The sequence below is a fragment of the Corvus moneduloides genome, chromosome 3, assembly GCF_009650955.1.
Source record: "Corvus moneduloides isolate bCorMon1 chromosome 3, bCorMon1.pri, whole genome shotgun sequence".
Classification (NCBI taxonomy): Eukaryota; Metazoa; Chordata; class Aves; order Passeriformes; family Corvidae; genus Corvus; species Corvus moneduloides.
In genome coordinates this window covers 7,244,766-7,260,986 of record NC_045478.1, presented here as the reverse complement: position 1 = coordinate 7,260,986, position 16,221 = coordinate 7,244,766, and the positions used below count along the sequence as shown (strand labels likewise).

The 16,221-nt window shown below is 44.0% G+C and overlaps 2 protein-coding genes across 9 annotated transcripts in view; one reads left to right on the top strand and one right to left on the bottom strand.

Annotated features, from left to right (window-relative positions):
• The first annotated feature begins 4,851 nt into the window (after window positions 1–4,851).
• FAM228B (family with sequence similarity 228 member B) lies at window positions 4,852–15,206 on the top strand. Of its 3 annotated transcripts, none has more exons than XM_032104032.1 (6): window positions 4,852–4,976; window positions 8,015–8,119; window positions 10,117–10,188; window positions 10,839–11,036; window positions 13,108–13,185; window positions 13,578–15,206. In XM_032104032.1, the coding sequence occupies exons 2-6, from the start codon at window positions 8,027–8,029 to the stop codon at window positions 13,602–13,604; spliced, it is 468 nt and encodes a 155-aa protein (XP_031959923.1). In that variant the 5' UTR covers window positions 4,852–4,976; window positions 8,015–8,026; the 3' UTR covers window positions 13,605–15,206. The 3 variants fall into 3 exon arrangements, with proteins under 3 accessions (XP_031959923.1, XP_031959922.1, XP_031959924.1); XM_032104031.1 differs by lacking the exon at window positions 4,852–4,976 and adding an exon at window positions 5,149–5,698; XM_032104033.1 differs by lacking the exons at window positions 4,852–4,976; window positions 13,108–13,185; window positions 13,578–15,206 and adding an exon at window positions 5,149–5,698 and having other exon boundaries at window positions 10,839–12,628.
• The window catches only part of ITSN2 (intersectin 2), an 81,781-nt gene continuing 79,767 nt past the window's right edge, over window positions 14,208–16,221 (bottom strand). For 4 of the 6 annotated variants that reach the window (XM_032104026.1, XM_032104024.1, XM_032104027.1 and 1 more), the window contains exon 40: window positions 14,208–15,685. In XM_032104026.1, coding sequence (XP_031959917.1) covers window positions 15,528–15,685 — 158 coding nt within the window. In that variant the 3' untranslated portion in view covers window positions 14,208–15,527. The remainder of the gene's footprint in view (window positions 15,686–16,221) is intronic. The other 2 variants (XM_032104028.1, XM_032104029.1) reach the window with 1 other exon arrangement.

Sequence of the window (16,221 nt, the reverse complement as noted above, 5' to 3'; positions counted from 1 at the left end):
TTCTCATGAAGGCTCATAAGTCTTCCTTGGGCTTGAATTTTTCACCCCTGTTTCCTGCACAGGCTCTATAACATCGTCTGCTCAAATAGCCAGTGGTTAGCTTTTGCAGTTAGCTTGTTCTGCTAAATTTGCTGATTTCTAAAAAGTGCTTCATTCACATACCCTGTTACAAAGTAAATACTTCTTTCTGCATGGCTACAGCTCTTTGCATAGCTCAAGCATTATGTTGTTGCCTCGGCATCACCAGGATACCCTAGAAAACTTAGAACATGGACAGAATCCATCTAGTGCAAAAGAGCTGCACAAGTTTTAGGAGCTTTGCATTATTGGTGCAACCATATTCCCTGATTACAATTTGCTAAAAAAGGGAAAACCATGGGAATGGGCTGACCATCATATGAATGCATTAGAATTATTAACAAAAGATTATTCCAACAGCTTGGTCCCGTCCACTTGGCTGACCCACTCTTTCAGTGACACCAAAATGAGATATTCAGATCTTGACAAAGGTTTTCTATCCTTGGTGCAAGTGGTGAAACAAGCAGAACAGATGAGGAGAGGACAGAATGAGATCATTCAGCTTTCCAGATGCAGCCTGTAAAGGTTCAGTGCCAGTTGCAGGCATGCTGAAGGCATTAATGACATCATGCCAATCACTGCAGGGAATGTTAAAGTATCTAAATTACAAAAGGACATTGATGGTGTGCTGTTGTTTTTACCTACACCAAGTCAACCATTCCATATTCTGGAGGCACCTCTGCTAAAAGAGTAATCTCAAGGTGTGTCTCAAGGTTCAGTACATCTCTCCTTCCAGAGGATAAAGGGACCCACTTTACAGGTACAATAGTGCAAGACTGGGCCAAAGAAGAATGAATCTGCTGCATATTTCACAATCCATATAATCCCAATGGTATTGTTAAATGTACTAATGGGTTGGTTCAGTGATTTGATAAAACCCATGATTCTGGGATTGTCTGACACCATTTACTGACTGAACAACAGATGGAACCTTCCTGCACATCCATTAACAAAACTGTTCCAGAGGTCCACCCTAAACCTGGAACTACCCTACTGGGTTTTATGCTGGACGACCTGTATTGGTACAAATGCCTCAAACTGGAAAAGTGCCAGTGGTACTAGTCACCCCCAAGAATCTCTATGCATGGGATGCTGCAGATTGCTCAGGAAAAATGCACTGAATCAGTTCTCGATGGATTTCACAGTCCTTTTACTTAACCCCGCTGGTTGCCTTTTCAAGCGAGCATGTTTCCTTTCTTTTCTCTTTTGACAGGAACTTTGGATGAATTGCACGTGGATGGATGAATTAGCCCACACTACTCTTAAATGTGTACAGGGAATACTGTCATTAATCTTAGCTGTAATACAGGCCAGACTTGTGCCATCATTCTGTACCCTGACACTGCAACTTACCTTCATTCATAGTCACATAACAACCACACAGGAAAGTACTTCCTCACCCTGACCAGTGGTGATGGAGACATACCCTTCTTACCACAGTGCCTGGTCTGGTCCTGACCTTACTGGGAAGTGTAGATCAATCAGTTAAATGCACCTGTAGCTATGGAACTGGACCAGAACATTTTATAGTGTCATGTGAAAGCAAGTATCAGGATTGTTTGCTTAATCTAATCTGTTAGAGTGATGTGTGAAACAGGAAATTCAGATTTCTGGGGGAGTTTAAAATAAATGTCATGAAATGTAGTCCTGCAACCCAGCCATCCAACCCTGAGCAATCCATAAGTCTCTGATATTGGACCATATGTGATAAAAAATACAGGTCAACAACAGCTGTTGTTTGACCTGCCATAGTCTCTCAAGTTAAATTGTTGAAGCAAACTAATATTTCTACAATCCAACCAGTTTGTTCCCCATTCCTGAGGACCTCTTATGCAGAATGGACAGCATGGTTGCGTAACTGAACCCTCTTTCCTCAAAAGTGGGCAAAAATTGATGTGCCTGGCATCTTGGGAACAGGATTGGGAATTCAGAATAGCATAGACTCTGAAGGATTAATGAACAAACTATTCATGGTAACTAATGATCTGAACAAATTGAAACACCCTCCATGATTTGGCTCTGGGAAGTAACCAATGACTTTTATTGGATGTATTAATTCAGCAGGAGGGCAAAAAACCTGTTGATCATAGGTGAACTTGGTGTAGAACAAAACAATGCTTCTTTGGTCTTAGTTGTATCCAAGCCCAACTGTGGATGCAATTGATGACAGCCACAATTAAAAGGGGGGGTGAAGAAGGTACCTTATCCATTAAAATTCTAAAAGTGATTTGGGATAATGCAATTGAGTTTGGAGAGAAATTCCAGTCCTGGTAGTATTTAGTCAATTTTACCATTGATACCACTGACAGCACAGCCACAGCTTTTGTGTTAACTGTACACCATGCTTGGGTATGTATTATTTACCCAATCATTGTGTGAGGGTTAAATCACAGTGGGACCATACTCTGTCTCCTGGAGCATAGTCTATGGGCCCAAAAGGATGGAAAAAAAATGGCAAGGTATTGATGTCACTGTGCAAGAGCAACTAAGAGTCATTTTTGAAAGTAACACGCTCAAAGCTCAAGACATTTGTCTTGACACTGAACAAAAATGTTTGTCATTTTGAGACACATCCCAGTGAAATCGCTGAAAACATTTTTAGTTGTACACATTGGTGACAGAAGCATGAGAAGTCTTTGTGATTCCGTACTCATAGATGTTAGTGTAGATACAAGTAACCACTCATTTTTGTGTTTGGGAGTTCATTGAAATTACAGGATGTGATTTTATTTACCCATCTCCTGTCACATCTTACCAATTGTTATGGTTTTACTAAATGCTGATTCAAGAGCTGCTGCCCACCCCTGTTGGAATGAATCTCATCTTGAGCAGAAAACTGGTACAACATGAAGATCTAAAACAATTGCTGAAACAAGCTCAATCGAATGGACAAAGGACTCTGATCCCTGTCCATGATGATGTGGAGAAAATACATCACGTTTTGGAACCAGCCAAGAAAGATGCAGGACATCATTGGTGGGATACCCTCTTTGGATGATCACCAATTGCTACAGGAATTGGTTTTATTGATACTAACCCTTTTGCTTTTTGTCTTGATAAAGGTATTGTATGTTAAAGTTTGTATTATTATGAGGCATTTAGCCTATTGGCCACCCCTACAAACATCAGATGATCCATGCAATACAAATGCATGACACATTCTTCAATTCCATTTGGATATTGTGAAGCTTGAATGATTACAGTCACGGGATGGATTAAGTGGGAAAATGGGGGAAAATTATAGAGACATCTGGGGAAAAAGTCTTGAGACTATAGTCACATTCTAAGAGAAGGTGTAACATTAGGAAATTTTAGGGTAAAATGCAGTTGCTACTTCTAGGAGGGAATGCGAGCAAGCACGGAATTCATTCCATGATAGTTCCCCATGCAACACCCCCTGCAGCCTGAAGCAGATGCTAAGGAGGGATGAAACTAAGGTGGAGTGGGGTGGAGACCCCATGGCCAGGCTCTGTTGTAATCCCTGCAGGAATGGGAACTTGGTGGTACCACGTAGTTGACAAACTGCACAGCAGCTGCCAACCAAAGGATAGAGGAGAAGATGTCCTGTTCCTGAACCAGCAACTGTGGGGTCGCACACCCCCATCCCAAAATTACCCACCTTCAAAGTATGACCACCCCTCCCTGAGCACACGCTCTCTATTTTATTAACTATAGCTTTAGGAGCAAAGTGAGGGAATTTTACACCAAGCGGGAACAAAAGTATGTGTGACTAGAGTCACTCAGCCTTCACCTAAGTGTAACAGTGAGTTAAGAGAGGGAGAAGTTAGGAAAGGCTCCACATAACTTCTAGGATTAGTTGATGGGCTGATCCTGGTTTTTCCCCCCTGGGCAGACCTGTTGGGTAGGATCCCTACTCTATGCACGCTGATTGATTATCTCAAACTTTCACTGGTGATCAGAGCCTGTTTGTGCATTGTGTCAAACTTGTTCTTGCAGTCAGTGCGCTGTCAGTGACAATCTCTGTCCCGACTCTGTGACAGTCTTCTGTGACCAGTGTATGTGTTAATAAAGTGTGTTATTCCTTAAACTGCTCAGCCTGAGTCCTTCAAGGGTGCTGGCAGACACTGGCAGTGGATAAAAATGACTAAATTAATAACACAGAGACTGAGAGCATAGGTGAGCCAGGAGGGGGTCTCTGTTTCCAGACTGAAGTGAGGGATTTGACTCTGACGCGCTGCTGTCACAAGGTCCCTGGACAGGTTAATGGACCCACGCTGGGCTGTGCAGGGGGATCCCCATTCCAGGGCACTGGCAGGCTGGTAGGGCACAGAGTCCTGTGTTGCTTGGGGCACTGAAAAATCCATCATAATAATACATTTTGAAAATCAAGTATAAAGGGCTCGAGGAAACATCCCCTCTACGTGGTCTCACAGTTACAGTGAGAGCTGCGTGTCTCTATGGTGAGACCAGAGCACTGCTGGGGGAAAAAACCCTGACATTTTCCCCTCATCTGATGGTATCGCTGGCTGATTCCAGTTTCAAATTTAGTGTCATGGTCATCACTGCAGGATGATGTGTGAAATCTTACAATACAATTTAATGAACTCTGTATAAACCAGGGGGCTCGGCCCCGCCGGGTTCGGCCCCGCCGGGTTCGGCCCCGCCGGGTTCGGCCCCGCCCGGCTCGGCCCCGCTCGGCTCGGCTGAGCTGTCCTCGCTGCTGATTGGCTCACTCACCGCGCGCTCCCTCTCTGATTGGTGGGAAGCCCTGCCAGCGGGAGCGCGCTTTGGCGTTGCCATGGCAGCGCGGGCCGCTGCGCCGCCGGGCGCGGAGGGATCCGGCCGTGCCTCCGCCCCGTCTCTCTTAGGAGCCAGATCAGGGCTGCCGTGCCGTTGTCCCCACGGGCTGCTGTGTCCCTGTCCCCACGGGTATCCGGGTCCGTGTTTTCATGGGCGGCGTCTCGTCGTCTCGAGGGGGTGTGGGTGATGGATGAGGGACTATTTTTCCGGCGGAAGGTCACAGAGGGGCGTTTCGGTTTCTGCGAGGTTCCGCCAAGGCGCGCCGCGCCACCATTTTTCCGTCAGCGGGGCGGGGTCTTGTGGGGTGGCTGTGGCTTCAGTCGCAGCTCTGGGGCGTACCGAGGCCGTGCCCACCGGTCCCAATGAGGGATCCCGGCACGGGGGTGGTGGGAGTGGAGCTTTGCCTCCTCATCCCTGAGGCCTGCGGGACCCGCCTCAGCAGGGTGCGGGGCAAGCTCGCCCTTTCCCTTTCGCCGGTCTTGAGCCCTTCGCTGCCTCCGAACTGCAGGACCAGGCCAGGACCCTCCGGGCATACGCGCCTTATCTGTTAGCTCAGCATTCACAGTCTAAGGTTGTGTTCACAGAGCTGCCCTGCTCGCACTAGAGACTGGTTCTCTTACTGTTCTCTCCCTGCACCTGAGGCAATCGGAGGGGACCAAGGCACCAGTAAAGGCAGCCAGCTGTGCTTATGCAGGGTGACATCGTGCAGTGACACGTGAGCCTACATGGCTGAACGGGGCTTTTGAGAGGACTGAAGCATGTGTGAAGGTGCTTACATTTGTCACAGAGTGGTTAGTGTGTTTCCTCAAAGCTGCTGCAAAGACTCGTGTTTGGGCACAGAGAGTGTGAATTTAAGCAGGTGGGTGTTTGGGGGAGAACCTTTTGCTTTACTACTGAGGAAAGAAGAGAAACCTGTCTTTAAAACTTGCAGAGTTAAACTGCTGGCAGCACAGAAGGGTGCGTGTTTGCCTAGCAAGAATTTTTAGGCAAGGTTATTCTCAGGTTTGATCACCACAGAATAGTCTGGATTGGAAGAGACCTTAATGATAATCTCGTTCCAACTGCCTGCCATGGGCAGGGGCACCTTCCCCTAGACCAGGTTGCTCAAAGCCCGGCCCAGCCTGGCCTTGAACACTTCCAGGGAGCTGGCACAGTGAAACGAATGTCTTAATACAGAACAGCCAACCTGCTCATGGGATTTGGCATCTGCAGACTGCATCATTGCAGACTGCAAACTAAATGCTTGTTTTATCCACTCAGATTTTGGAAAATCCTTTGCTCTATTTCTGTCTAAGCCTGTGATGAAGCCTTTAGTTTCAAGACCTGCAAAACAGCTGCTGTCTCGTATCAGTGAGCCGTGCCTTTGCAGAGAGGAGAGTTGGCATCTCCTAGCAAGACTCCAAAGACAGCAGAAAAAGAAAGGATTTTCAGTAGCAGCTTGAGTTATGAAGGGTGGGGGGGCGAGGGGTGTGGGAGGAGGGTGGAATCTGCAGCTAGAGTCTTTACCACTTGTGGGCTCTGGAAGGCAGATTACTGCAGAGGCAGATTTTCTGTGTTTGCTCTGTTCTGTCTCCCCTGGGGCCCCAATTCTCTGAGGAGGTCAAACACCTCCTTTGCTTTGTGCTCAGACTTTCTTTGTGAGATGGATGGAGTCTTAATACTAGCTACTAAAAACAGAGAAAGGAGGGTAATGGTTGGGTTTTTATTTGTTTTACTTGTTTTACAAGCTTAGAAATACCAAAACATGTATTTTCCTTATCTCAAGCTTGTCTAGGGATTTACAGTGTCCCTGTCTCAGGAGAACAAAACTGCTTGGAGTGGAAGGAAATCCGTAAATGGTGGCATGATGTAGGAGCCCGTGGCACCTGCACATGTAGGGGGGGTGTATTGCTCATAGGAAGATGTGTTGGATTTGTGTTATGCCAAATCTGTAGCACTTCAGGTACCCGGATGCTCTTCAGTCCTTGCTGTTTGCTGTTAATTTTGTATCAGAAATTGGTTCTGTGAGGTTTGCTCTTCTTCAAGCTGGCACTGGGACCAGGTAACCTCCTGAAGTCCCTTTCAACATATGCTTTCCTGTGGTTTCTGACCCTTTCAGTCAGAAAAGACAGGAAAGCACTTCTGTGAGTATGCAGGAATATCCCAGCAGATACTTCTGTCAGTGCACAAGAACAGGGAGTATGAACAGAAACAAATAAAGATCTGGATTACAGACTTTACCTTGAATTGATGGTAAGAAATTTGAATCTGCACTCAAGAGAGGTCAGCTGGGAGTCAGATATTCTCATTAAAGTGCTGGATTAGACAGAATAAACTCTTAAATGTTGTCTTGTACAAAAAATGTTGTTTTATGAATGCCCGATTCCGAGAGGTTTTGTGGATTCTTTTAAGTAGGTGCTGCAAAAATTAACTGAAGACCAGATTTTTTTTTTTTTTAATAACTGGAAAATCTGGCTGAAGACTTGGGGTCAGTATCTCTGCAGAAATAATCTTTTCTTTTGTTCCACTCTTTACCTAAGTAATGTTGTGAATCCATTGTTTCCTGGAAGCAGTGTGTCTCCAGTGAATCTGAAATAAATAGGGGTTTAAATGGAGGTTCCTGTAAGGGGCATTTTGCCTCTGTGGTTCCACTGTCTCTGTTACAAATCAGCCCAGATATCCTAATGCACATACAAGAGAGAAGATGGAATTTTCTGGCTGGAGCTGAGTTAGCACTTCAGCATAAGCTTCATCTGGTAGAACTAACTTCAAAAACCACTAAAATGTAGCCATCCCTGGAGTGGGATGCAGCAATTACTTGAAAGGGACTTTAGTGTGATTGAAAAAGGCACAAAGGAAAGAAATAATAATAGTCCAGAGGTGAAATTTGATAACTCTGAAATGTTTCCAAAGCTGACAGGCATTTTCAAATAATTTATCAATCAGTGTTCTTTGAAACAAAATGTACTGTCCATGGTTTGTGGAGATGAGGACAGACAGTCCCACAGGAGGCAGTATCTGACTGTAAACCTGATACTTCATCTCTCTTACTGTGACAGGAAAATGCTGCTGGTATCAGCAATTAGAATTCCTTTAGAGATTTGTTTCACTGATTGGTAGGAATTGTAAGAAAACTAAGTTTTTGCTGTTAATACAATAGTTTTATATGGTTTTGACTGTTTATTGTGTTTCCCAGAGTAATCTAGCCATGGGTAGTGTGAATAGCCCAGAGGGTCCCTGGCTACAAAGATTTGCAAATGGGAAACCCGTGAGAAAACCCAGTCGGCAACAGCCTTGGAAGGTGAGTGACCCCCAGCATTCCTTCAGCTGTAGGTTCTACTGTGAAGAACACAGAAAACCAGTATCTGTAACTGGTATTTGTGTGTAATTGGGACCTGTATTGGAACTGAAATCCTGGACAGTGTTTGCTGTTTGTGCTCCCAGACTGCCATCCCTGGCATGTGCCTGAACTCGTCTGTGAGCCCTGAGCAGGAGCTTTGTGCTTCAGTCTGTCCCTCCACAGCACCCTCAGAAATGGCTATTGCAGTTGTATTACTTGTTACCATTCCATCCCAGTTTGTGGCTTGGTTGTGGAACCTGGATGAGAACCTGATCTTTGTAAAGAAGGTTGCCTTTTTATGCTGACCTTTTCCTTTCTTTACATTTATCCACATTTATCCAGAGGTTCTCCTCAGCACCAGCAGAGTGGCACAGCCAATACTTTTGATTGCAGCAGACATTTTGGGAAGGAAAATATTGCCAAAGATTGGCTAACACAGAAGGAAGGGCTTCTGTCATGTGAAGGTGTGAGTGGAGGAAGGAAACGAAGTTATGAAGGGAAGAATGAAAAATTGTTGTTTCCACAGTTCTGTAAAATCTGAGAGGTGTTTGTCATGGAGAAGAAAAACAGAGAACTCTGGAAATAGCAGCGGATTCAGTGGGTTTTATTGAGCTCTTGAATCCTTTTGAGGCAGCTTTATTGAGTTACTTGCAGTTTGGTGTGTGGAAAAGTTTCCCATAAAACCCGAAACAAGCTTGTGACTAGTTAGAATCATGGACTCAAGGAACAGCCCAGGCTGGAAGGGACCTTGAAAGATCATCTGGTCCAGCCTTTCATGGGAAAGAGACAGCAGATGAGAGTATCTAGCTCCCTGTCCAATTGCACCTGGAAAACCTTCAGTGATGGGGACTCCACCACATCCCTGGGGAGGTTGTTCAGTGAATGATTGATCTCACTTAAAATTTTATTTCTTATGTTGAGATGAAACATCTGCCAATGCAACTTGGTACCTCTTACCCCTTGTCTTCTTCCTGCAGCTTGTGAGAGCCTCCATCCTCTCTGTAGCTGCCCTGTAAGTAGTACTGGGTTGAGGCTCCCCCTGGGCCTGCGCTTTTCCAGGGAGAAGAGACTTAATTCCTTTCGCCAAAGGAGACCCAACTCCTTCCATTCTTAGGGATTCTTCAAATATGTATCATCTTGAAGGAAAACTTTCATCTTGTTCACCAGTGATGATTCTTAGCTGGAGTGTTCTTAGCTGGCCATGTCTTTGTGCTGCTGTTACAGTGCTGGCTTTAGAAAGGATCTGTGACTATGTGAAGTAAATCCATCAGGCATAATACAACATGCCAGTTGTTTCAAATAGTAGGATGAAAGGGTCTTAAAACATGCCAGAAATTTAGATTTCCTCTTTCTCATTTGTTTTTGGTGGGTTTTTTAGTACTATTTCTCTCTTACTTGCTTGCTCTGATAAGGTCCTGCTCATCTTAGTGTAATAAACCTTTAGGAGTGTGGAGCTGGTCAGTGGGCCAAGGCAGACATGACTGAAAACTACACTGTATATTGGAATTAAAAATCAGTATTAAGCACAGGGAGTAGCAGGCTAATATTCCATTCTGTGGAAATTAGTAATAAAATGCATTCCATCCCCAAATGATAGATTTGGTCTGCATTGCCTGTACTCCTTGGCTGGAGTGCAGGAGTTAAGGAGCCACCTGTTTGGCACAGCTGAGAAACAGTGGCAAGGAGCAAGTGGTGTTTGGTCATGGTGAGGAACAGCCAAGGAGGTGTATGGTCTGAGCATGTACATTCCAGTTCTCCTTCCAGTTCTTCCAACACTCTTCTGTTGCTATTTAACCCAACTGTTCAGAGCAAATCTTGCAAGGATTTGCCAGCTGGGTTGTGGTATAATATGCCTTTAATCACGACAACAGTAATTATTTTGAATTCAAAAGTAAATCTAACACCTACTCTTAAGTCCTGCTTTCACCTCATGTTGGGTTTTTTTGCTGTTTTGTTAGGCAGCACCTGATCAAAGCCGAGACATCATTGCTTCTGTTCAGTGCATCTTGGACAGAGAAAATTCTCTGAGGGTAAGAATTTGCTGTGTGCCTTCCTGCGTGCCAATGCTTATAGTTTCCAATCAGTGATTCATGAGAAAATGTTAGCTGTCTGTGTTCTTGGAAAACTAATCTGGAGGTATGAGCTTCTGATCTTTTCAGTCTCCTCTGGATAGGACTGAAGTAGTAGCCCTAAATGTGACTCACAGGTGACTTGAACTGCCTGTTTGCACCTAATATTTGTTCTGTGGGTGTGGTTACTTGGTGACAGTGGTGCCGTGAGCAGAGGGCAGGAGGGCTGCTCTGATCTGATCCAGCAGATTGCCAGTGCTGCAGGGAAGGTCCTTCTCCTGCTGCCTGTCTTGCACAGTCTGGTGCTTGCAGCCCCCTGCTCTGCAGTGATTTCAGCTCAATAACCTGATGGGGAAAAGTGAGTCATTTTCTGCCAGTGTTGCACCACAGCTTCAAAAATTAAAGGTCTGAATTCCAGAGCTCTTGAAAGGGTGAGCTTGGAAGCAAGTGGTGGGAAGTAGAGAGAGGGAGCAGCAGAAGGAAGGGCTGGAAAACAGGTGCCTTGGAGCAGTGAGCAGTCAGATCAGCCAAGCTGCAAACCTTCACCTGTGGAATCTTTAATGTCATCAGCCAATAGTTCGTATGCTTTTTATTTTCCATTTTTTACTTAGGAGGTGGACAGGTATTTGAAGTACAGTGATTTCCTAGATCTGAGAAGGACAGAGATCCTCTACAAAAAATATATTGAGGATGTTTCAGAGCCATTTATGCAGAAAATGAAGAACCAAATGGACAGCCAGTCAGAGGAAGAAGTGCGGAAGAGAAGACAAGAACAATTCTCTCAATATTTAAGCTACCATACAAAGAAGGTATCAATGAGAAGCACATTTCTGTCATGGAGAGGGTTGCATACAGAGGGTTGCAGATAAGATCAGGGGTTTAGCTGTTACTTCTGTCTGTTGAGTAACCTGGAGTTGAGATACACCTTGCCTGTTACTTACTTTTCCCAAGGACTTCTGTAATGGTGATGTTACAACTGTGTAGGTTCACCATCAGCTATGAACAGCAGCATTGCTTGGTGCAGTGAACATGTGCTGGGGTCTGAATATGATGACACACCCTACTGAGGTGTGTTTCCCTCTGTGGGCTGGACCATTTAGTGGAAAAACCTTGAGCTGTCAGCTGAAACCAAAGGCTGAGTGAGCAGGGAGTGGGCTGCACTCTCATGTCTCAGGAGTTCAGCTTACACAGTACTGCTCTCCGTTGGCAGAGCACAAGTGAAATGATTTTGTGGTCTTGGATGCTACTGTTGAAGCTTCATAAAAGAAAAAAGTATGGGAATGGGGGAATACAATTTTCTTAAGTCTGCATGCAGGTAATAGACCCAACCCATGGATTTTGTAGGTGCATGTGTTCCAGTATTCACAAAAATTGAAGTCACTGTAAGAAATACTTGTTAGTTTTCTTCATTTTGCTCTTAATTTCACACCACTCTTGAGTATCAGATCTCACTATTAAACTTCCTGCACCTCAGGAATGAAAAAAAGAAAAATAAAAGTGGTTATGTCATCTGCCACAAAAATAATGGTATTTTGTCAAGAGCAGGCATTTGTTGTCTGTGGAAACCACTGCACAGTGGAGTTGTGAGACTGTAAGCAAGCTACTCATCCAGAAATGAAAACGTCATGGGAGTTGTGTTGTTTTAATGAGACCAAATGATCTCTTTTTCAAAGGCCTGATGTGACAGACCCGTGCATTTAAACTGCGTGGAATAACAACTGAACCAGTCCTACTGCTGAAGTCCTGGGATTTAGGATATTTGGGTGTACTGTACATACCTGGGTCTGCATCAATTCACCTTGCAAGCTTCTGTGTCAGGTTAGGAATTTGCTGGGTGTCCTCCAGAAGCAATGGCTGATGTACTGGGATGTGTTCTGCCTGAAGGGGAGCACCAGCACCAGTGATCAGCCTCTACCTTTTCTCCTTGCTGTGTGGTGTCAGGTCTGTCACCAGCAAGTCTGAAAAGCAGGCTGAGGCCCTTCATAGTTACAGGACAACTTACTTGCATAAGTTTGCATTAACTGTGGCAGCATATGATAAATTTTGCAGAACTTGAGACACTTGTGTGGGTTAGTTAATATGGTTAATTCTGGATGTGTTTTTCCTTTCTTCCCTTCTTTTTGTCCATTTTCTCATGCTCTCTTCCATGTTATCAGGCTTCTCCTTATCCTGTTGCAGGGTTGTTGATGAGATGGAGCTGTAGCCTGGACCATGACCTGTGGGTTCAGGTCTTTATTCTAATGTATAGGTGGAAAAGCCACCTCATGAACCCAGACTTGGACCTGGCATCTTGCAGACCAATGACCTGTCTAAGACTGTGGCTAGTGAGGGCTTACTTGCTCCTGTTTTTTCTTTTATTTTTAATATCTGTTTTGCTGAAATCACAGAATATTTTGAGTTGGAAGCGACCCAGAAGGATCATCAAGTCCAACTCTTAAGTGAATGGCCCAATCTGGGATCAAACCCACAACCTTGGTATTATTAGCACCAGGCTCTGACCAACTGAGCCAATCTCAGGGCTTCCTTCTCTGGAAAAACATTTTCCAATAAACAAAATTTCCATTGTCTTGACTGTCCTAGTTAAGGTCAGCATTTTAGCCTGTAATTATTTCTGGATGCTTCATGAAATAATTTATTATGTATTTATGCCTGTGATAAATTAAAATAGATAGAGGAATTTTCCTGTTACACTTCAGCCACCTTCTCTCTGAGGAGCAGTGTGTGAAAATTTTGGAATCCTTTTTCCAACCACCTCTGGTGCTGTGTTCATGCCATGCCTGGCTGTGTCCCACCCAGAAGCTGGCTGCCCAGCCTGGCTGCTCTCACTGTTGTACCACCAATAGCTTCTGAGAACTGACCCAGTACTTGCTTCTCCCACAGGGCTATGTGTTTTTGGACCATTATGACCCATCAGAGTATGATCCATTCTTCCAGAAGACGTGCACAGACTGCTGGAAGGTGTGAGGAGGTTTGGAGTCCCACTGGAGCAGCAGAAAGTTAATAGAGCATGTTTACTGGTGTGCTGCTGGGAGGCTACTGTAGAGGAGCACATTCTAGTTTTACTAACTAGCTCCTACTGCATTTAAGCCCAAGGGTGTTTGGGCATGGTTTTCACCAAGAACACAGTCTGGATCCATACTAAGCCCAGTTTTTGCGGCACACTAACAAAGGCAGGGGGGAGGTTTGTTTTCCTCATTTCAAATCCATTGTGGCAGCATGGGGGGTGTCCTGTCTTAGGAGGGTTGGAGAGTTCCCAGGCAAGCTCGGTGTGTGCTCTGTAGCAGGAAATAACCTGACAGCTCAGCTGATCTTTACGGAAGCATGGCAACAGTTTTTCCTTCTCTTTCAAGGATGAAAGTCACCAACCAGCACAATGACAGAGCCAATGATGTCACCTGTCCTCCAGCTGACCAGAGCAGCAAGCACAGCCATCAAAGGTACCCTTTACAAAATAGGTCACATGCACTGCCAAAGCAAGTGAGAACAGGCCAGATCTTTGGGGAAACTGCAATAAACTAATTGTCTCAAACATGCAGTTCTGAAATGTTGTTACCCAGCAGCCAGAGAAATGTCTGAGATGCTGCTCTTCTTCTTGCCAGCTCCAGTTCAATGCTCTACAGGCCAAAACCTGCTTTTTAGGAGGTTTAACTTAGGCTGAGCTCAATAAAGACAGTGCTGGTGTTCCCTCCTGGAGACAATGTCCAAGAGGTAAATCAAACTTTTAACATACACTGGTGTTTTGAGAAGGCAGGAAATAAGTAGGGGAGAGGAGAGGGGAAGTGATGCTGTACAAAACATCTGGTGCTTTTTGGGGAGTCGGTGCTGAGCAGCAGCTGCTGCCAGTGCCTTCAAACCAGTCCCTCTCCTGTGCCAGTGCAGTCCCATCTCCCTGCTGGTGTGGCTGCTCAGCAGCTCTGGGCTCAAAGCCTGGAAACAGAATTTCTCTGTCCTCCAAACTCCCACTGTACAGACACAATCTCTCAAGAGTTGCCAAGATTTGAGTTTTATTTAGGATTAGAAATACTGAACCACAGAAAACTGTTAAAAGTAATAGAGGTTGACTCAGTAACAGGAGGGTGCACAGATGGCAACTGGGTGGGAAACTGCCAGACTTCAGGAGGAATTTCTGCGCCCGTGGCAAACAAGGGCACAGGCTGCTCAGAACTACATGCTGTGCTTCTGCAACAAAGCAGTTTAAGGAGGCAGTAAAATGGTTACAATGTATAAAATATTTATAAACAAACTTTCTTTTTTTTTTTTAACCATCCCTGATTTGGTGTCAAGAGAAAGTTTTTGCTTTCAACCAGTTCATTTTACAGGTTTATATTGGGGTGACAGTTCCCCAGAGCAAACCTTTTAAACTTGTAATAAACTTTTCTTGAACAAATCCTATAAGTTTTTCTCATTATTTCACATTCCCCTGTACAATAAAATATACTTTTTTAAAATCACTATGCATCAATAAACATCTGTAGACAAATTAATAAACTTATATTTTACTCTCTATATACATGTTGGCAATGTCAAAGCTTCAAGATTCACATGGAGGTCTGCAAGACCAAGGAAATGTACACAAATAACTTATATTTAGGAAAAAAACCCGAAGAGCTGAAGAGTATTTTGCCACATTGTTGTGGGTCACAGTATTTAAATTATTTTTTTTTCTAGTTATTCTTCACAACCACATTGTCTCAGCAGAGAATGATAAATCAAACTGAAGCAGAAAGAAAAATCAAGTAGCAGTTACTGATTCCAGTGCAGAACTAAAGTCAAGTAAAGAATTATACTTGATTCTTAAAGAATATACAATATATGGGAGACTTCTCCAGTGCTAAGGCTTCTTCAGCATTTAACTGTTAAAACTATCATCCTGAGATGGGAAAATTCCAGTGGGTATCACTTTTAAGATTTCAAATGGAATGGTTCTAGTGCTGAGCTTAAACCATTCCTCAGTCTGTCTGTCAGACTAAGTGGTAAAATATACAAACAGCTTGGTTCCATATTTACTACATAATACTTTTTATAGCCCTGAAAATGGAAACATTGGCAAAACCAAGATATTTCAACATCATAAAAAGGCACTGAGCTATAGTACTGTATTTACAGTAACATTTGTGTTTGCATAGATCAACAACAACTCGGAACACTGCAAGGAACTAAGCACAACCAGGAACTAAGAGGAAAGAGGGAAGCAGCAGGAACTCTTGTTTCATAACCAGCGTGGGGCAAGGAGTCTTTTAGCAAAAGATGTTCAGGTTGTCAGCTTCAGTTGTCCTTCATAAATTAAAAAAAAAATGTTCTTAGAGGAGTGTTTTCTGATCAAAGAGCTGCAGGTCAAAGCGCACCCACACTTCTCCTGTTGGAACTTCATGCAGCAGTAAGTGTTTAGTTGTGGGGCCTTTGCTCTCTTGTTCTGTTCTGATTTTTGCTACTGGAACTTCAGTGCGACCCAAAAAATCTGTTGGGCAAAAGAATAAGAAATTTCATTAGGTGAAGACATTAACCTTAGAAAATCTGAGTGATTCAGGTTAATGCAATGCTGTGTGGTACATGCTCAGTTCCACAGCACTGCTCCCAGGCTTCTGGTTTGATTGGACCCCAGCCCTGGGTAAACCAGCCAGCAGTGATAAAAAAGGGCCTTTTTAGAAGAGAAAAATGCCATGGAATTAGGATATCACAGTTTGAGCTAAGGGCTTTTAAAACACTCCTAGAAAATACCCTTTCGGAAACACAATTTCAAATGCTCTTCAGTTTCAGAGCTGGTAGGTCAGAGTTAGGTAATGGAACCTGTTTGCAAATCAGCTGAGGTGCTCAAAGACAATAAAAAAATCAACTATTTTGGCTCAGCCAACTTTTAATTATGCTTATATACCGTGCTTTTCACAAGAACAACAACCTTCAACAATTACTGCTACTAGTAGGTTTACAGTCCCATTCAGAAATCATACACCTTCTGTGTGGCTATTTCTTATATGACATCTTTGTGTGTGTGTT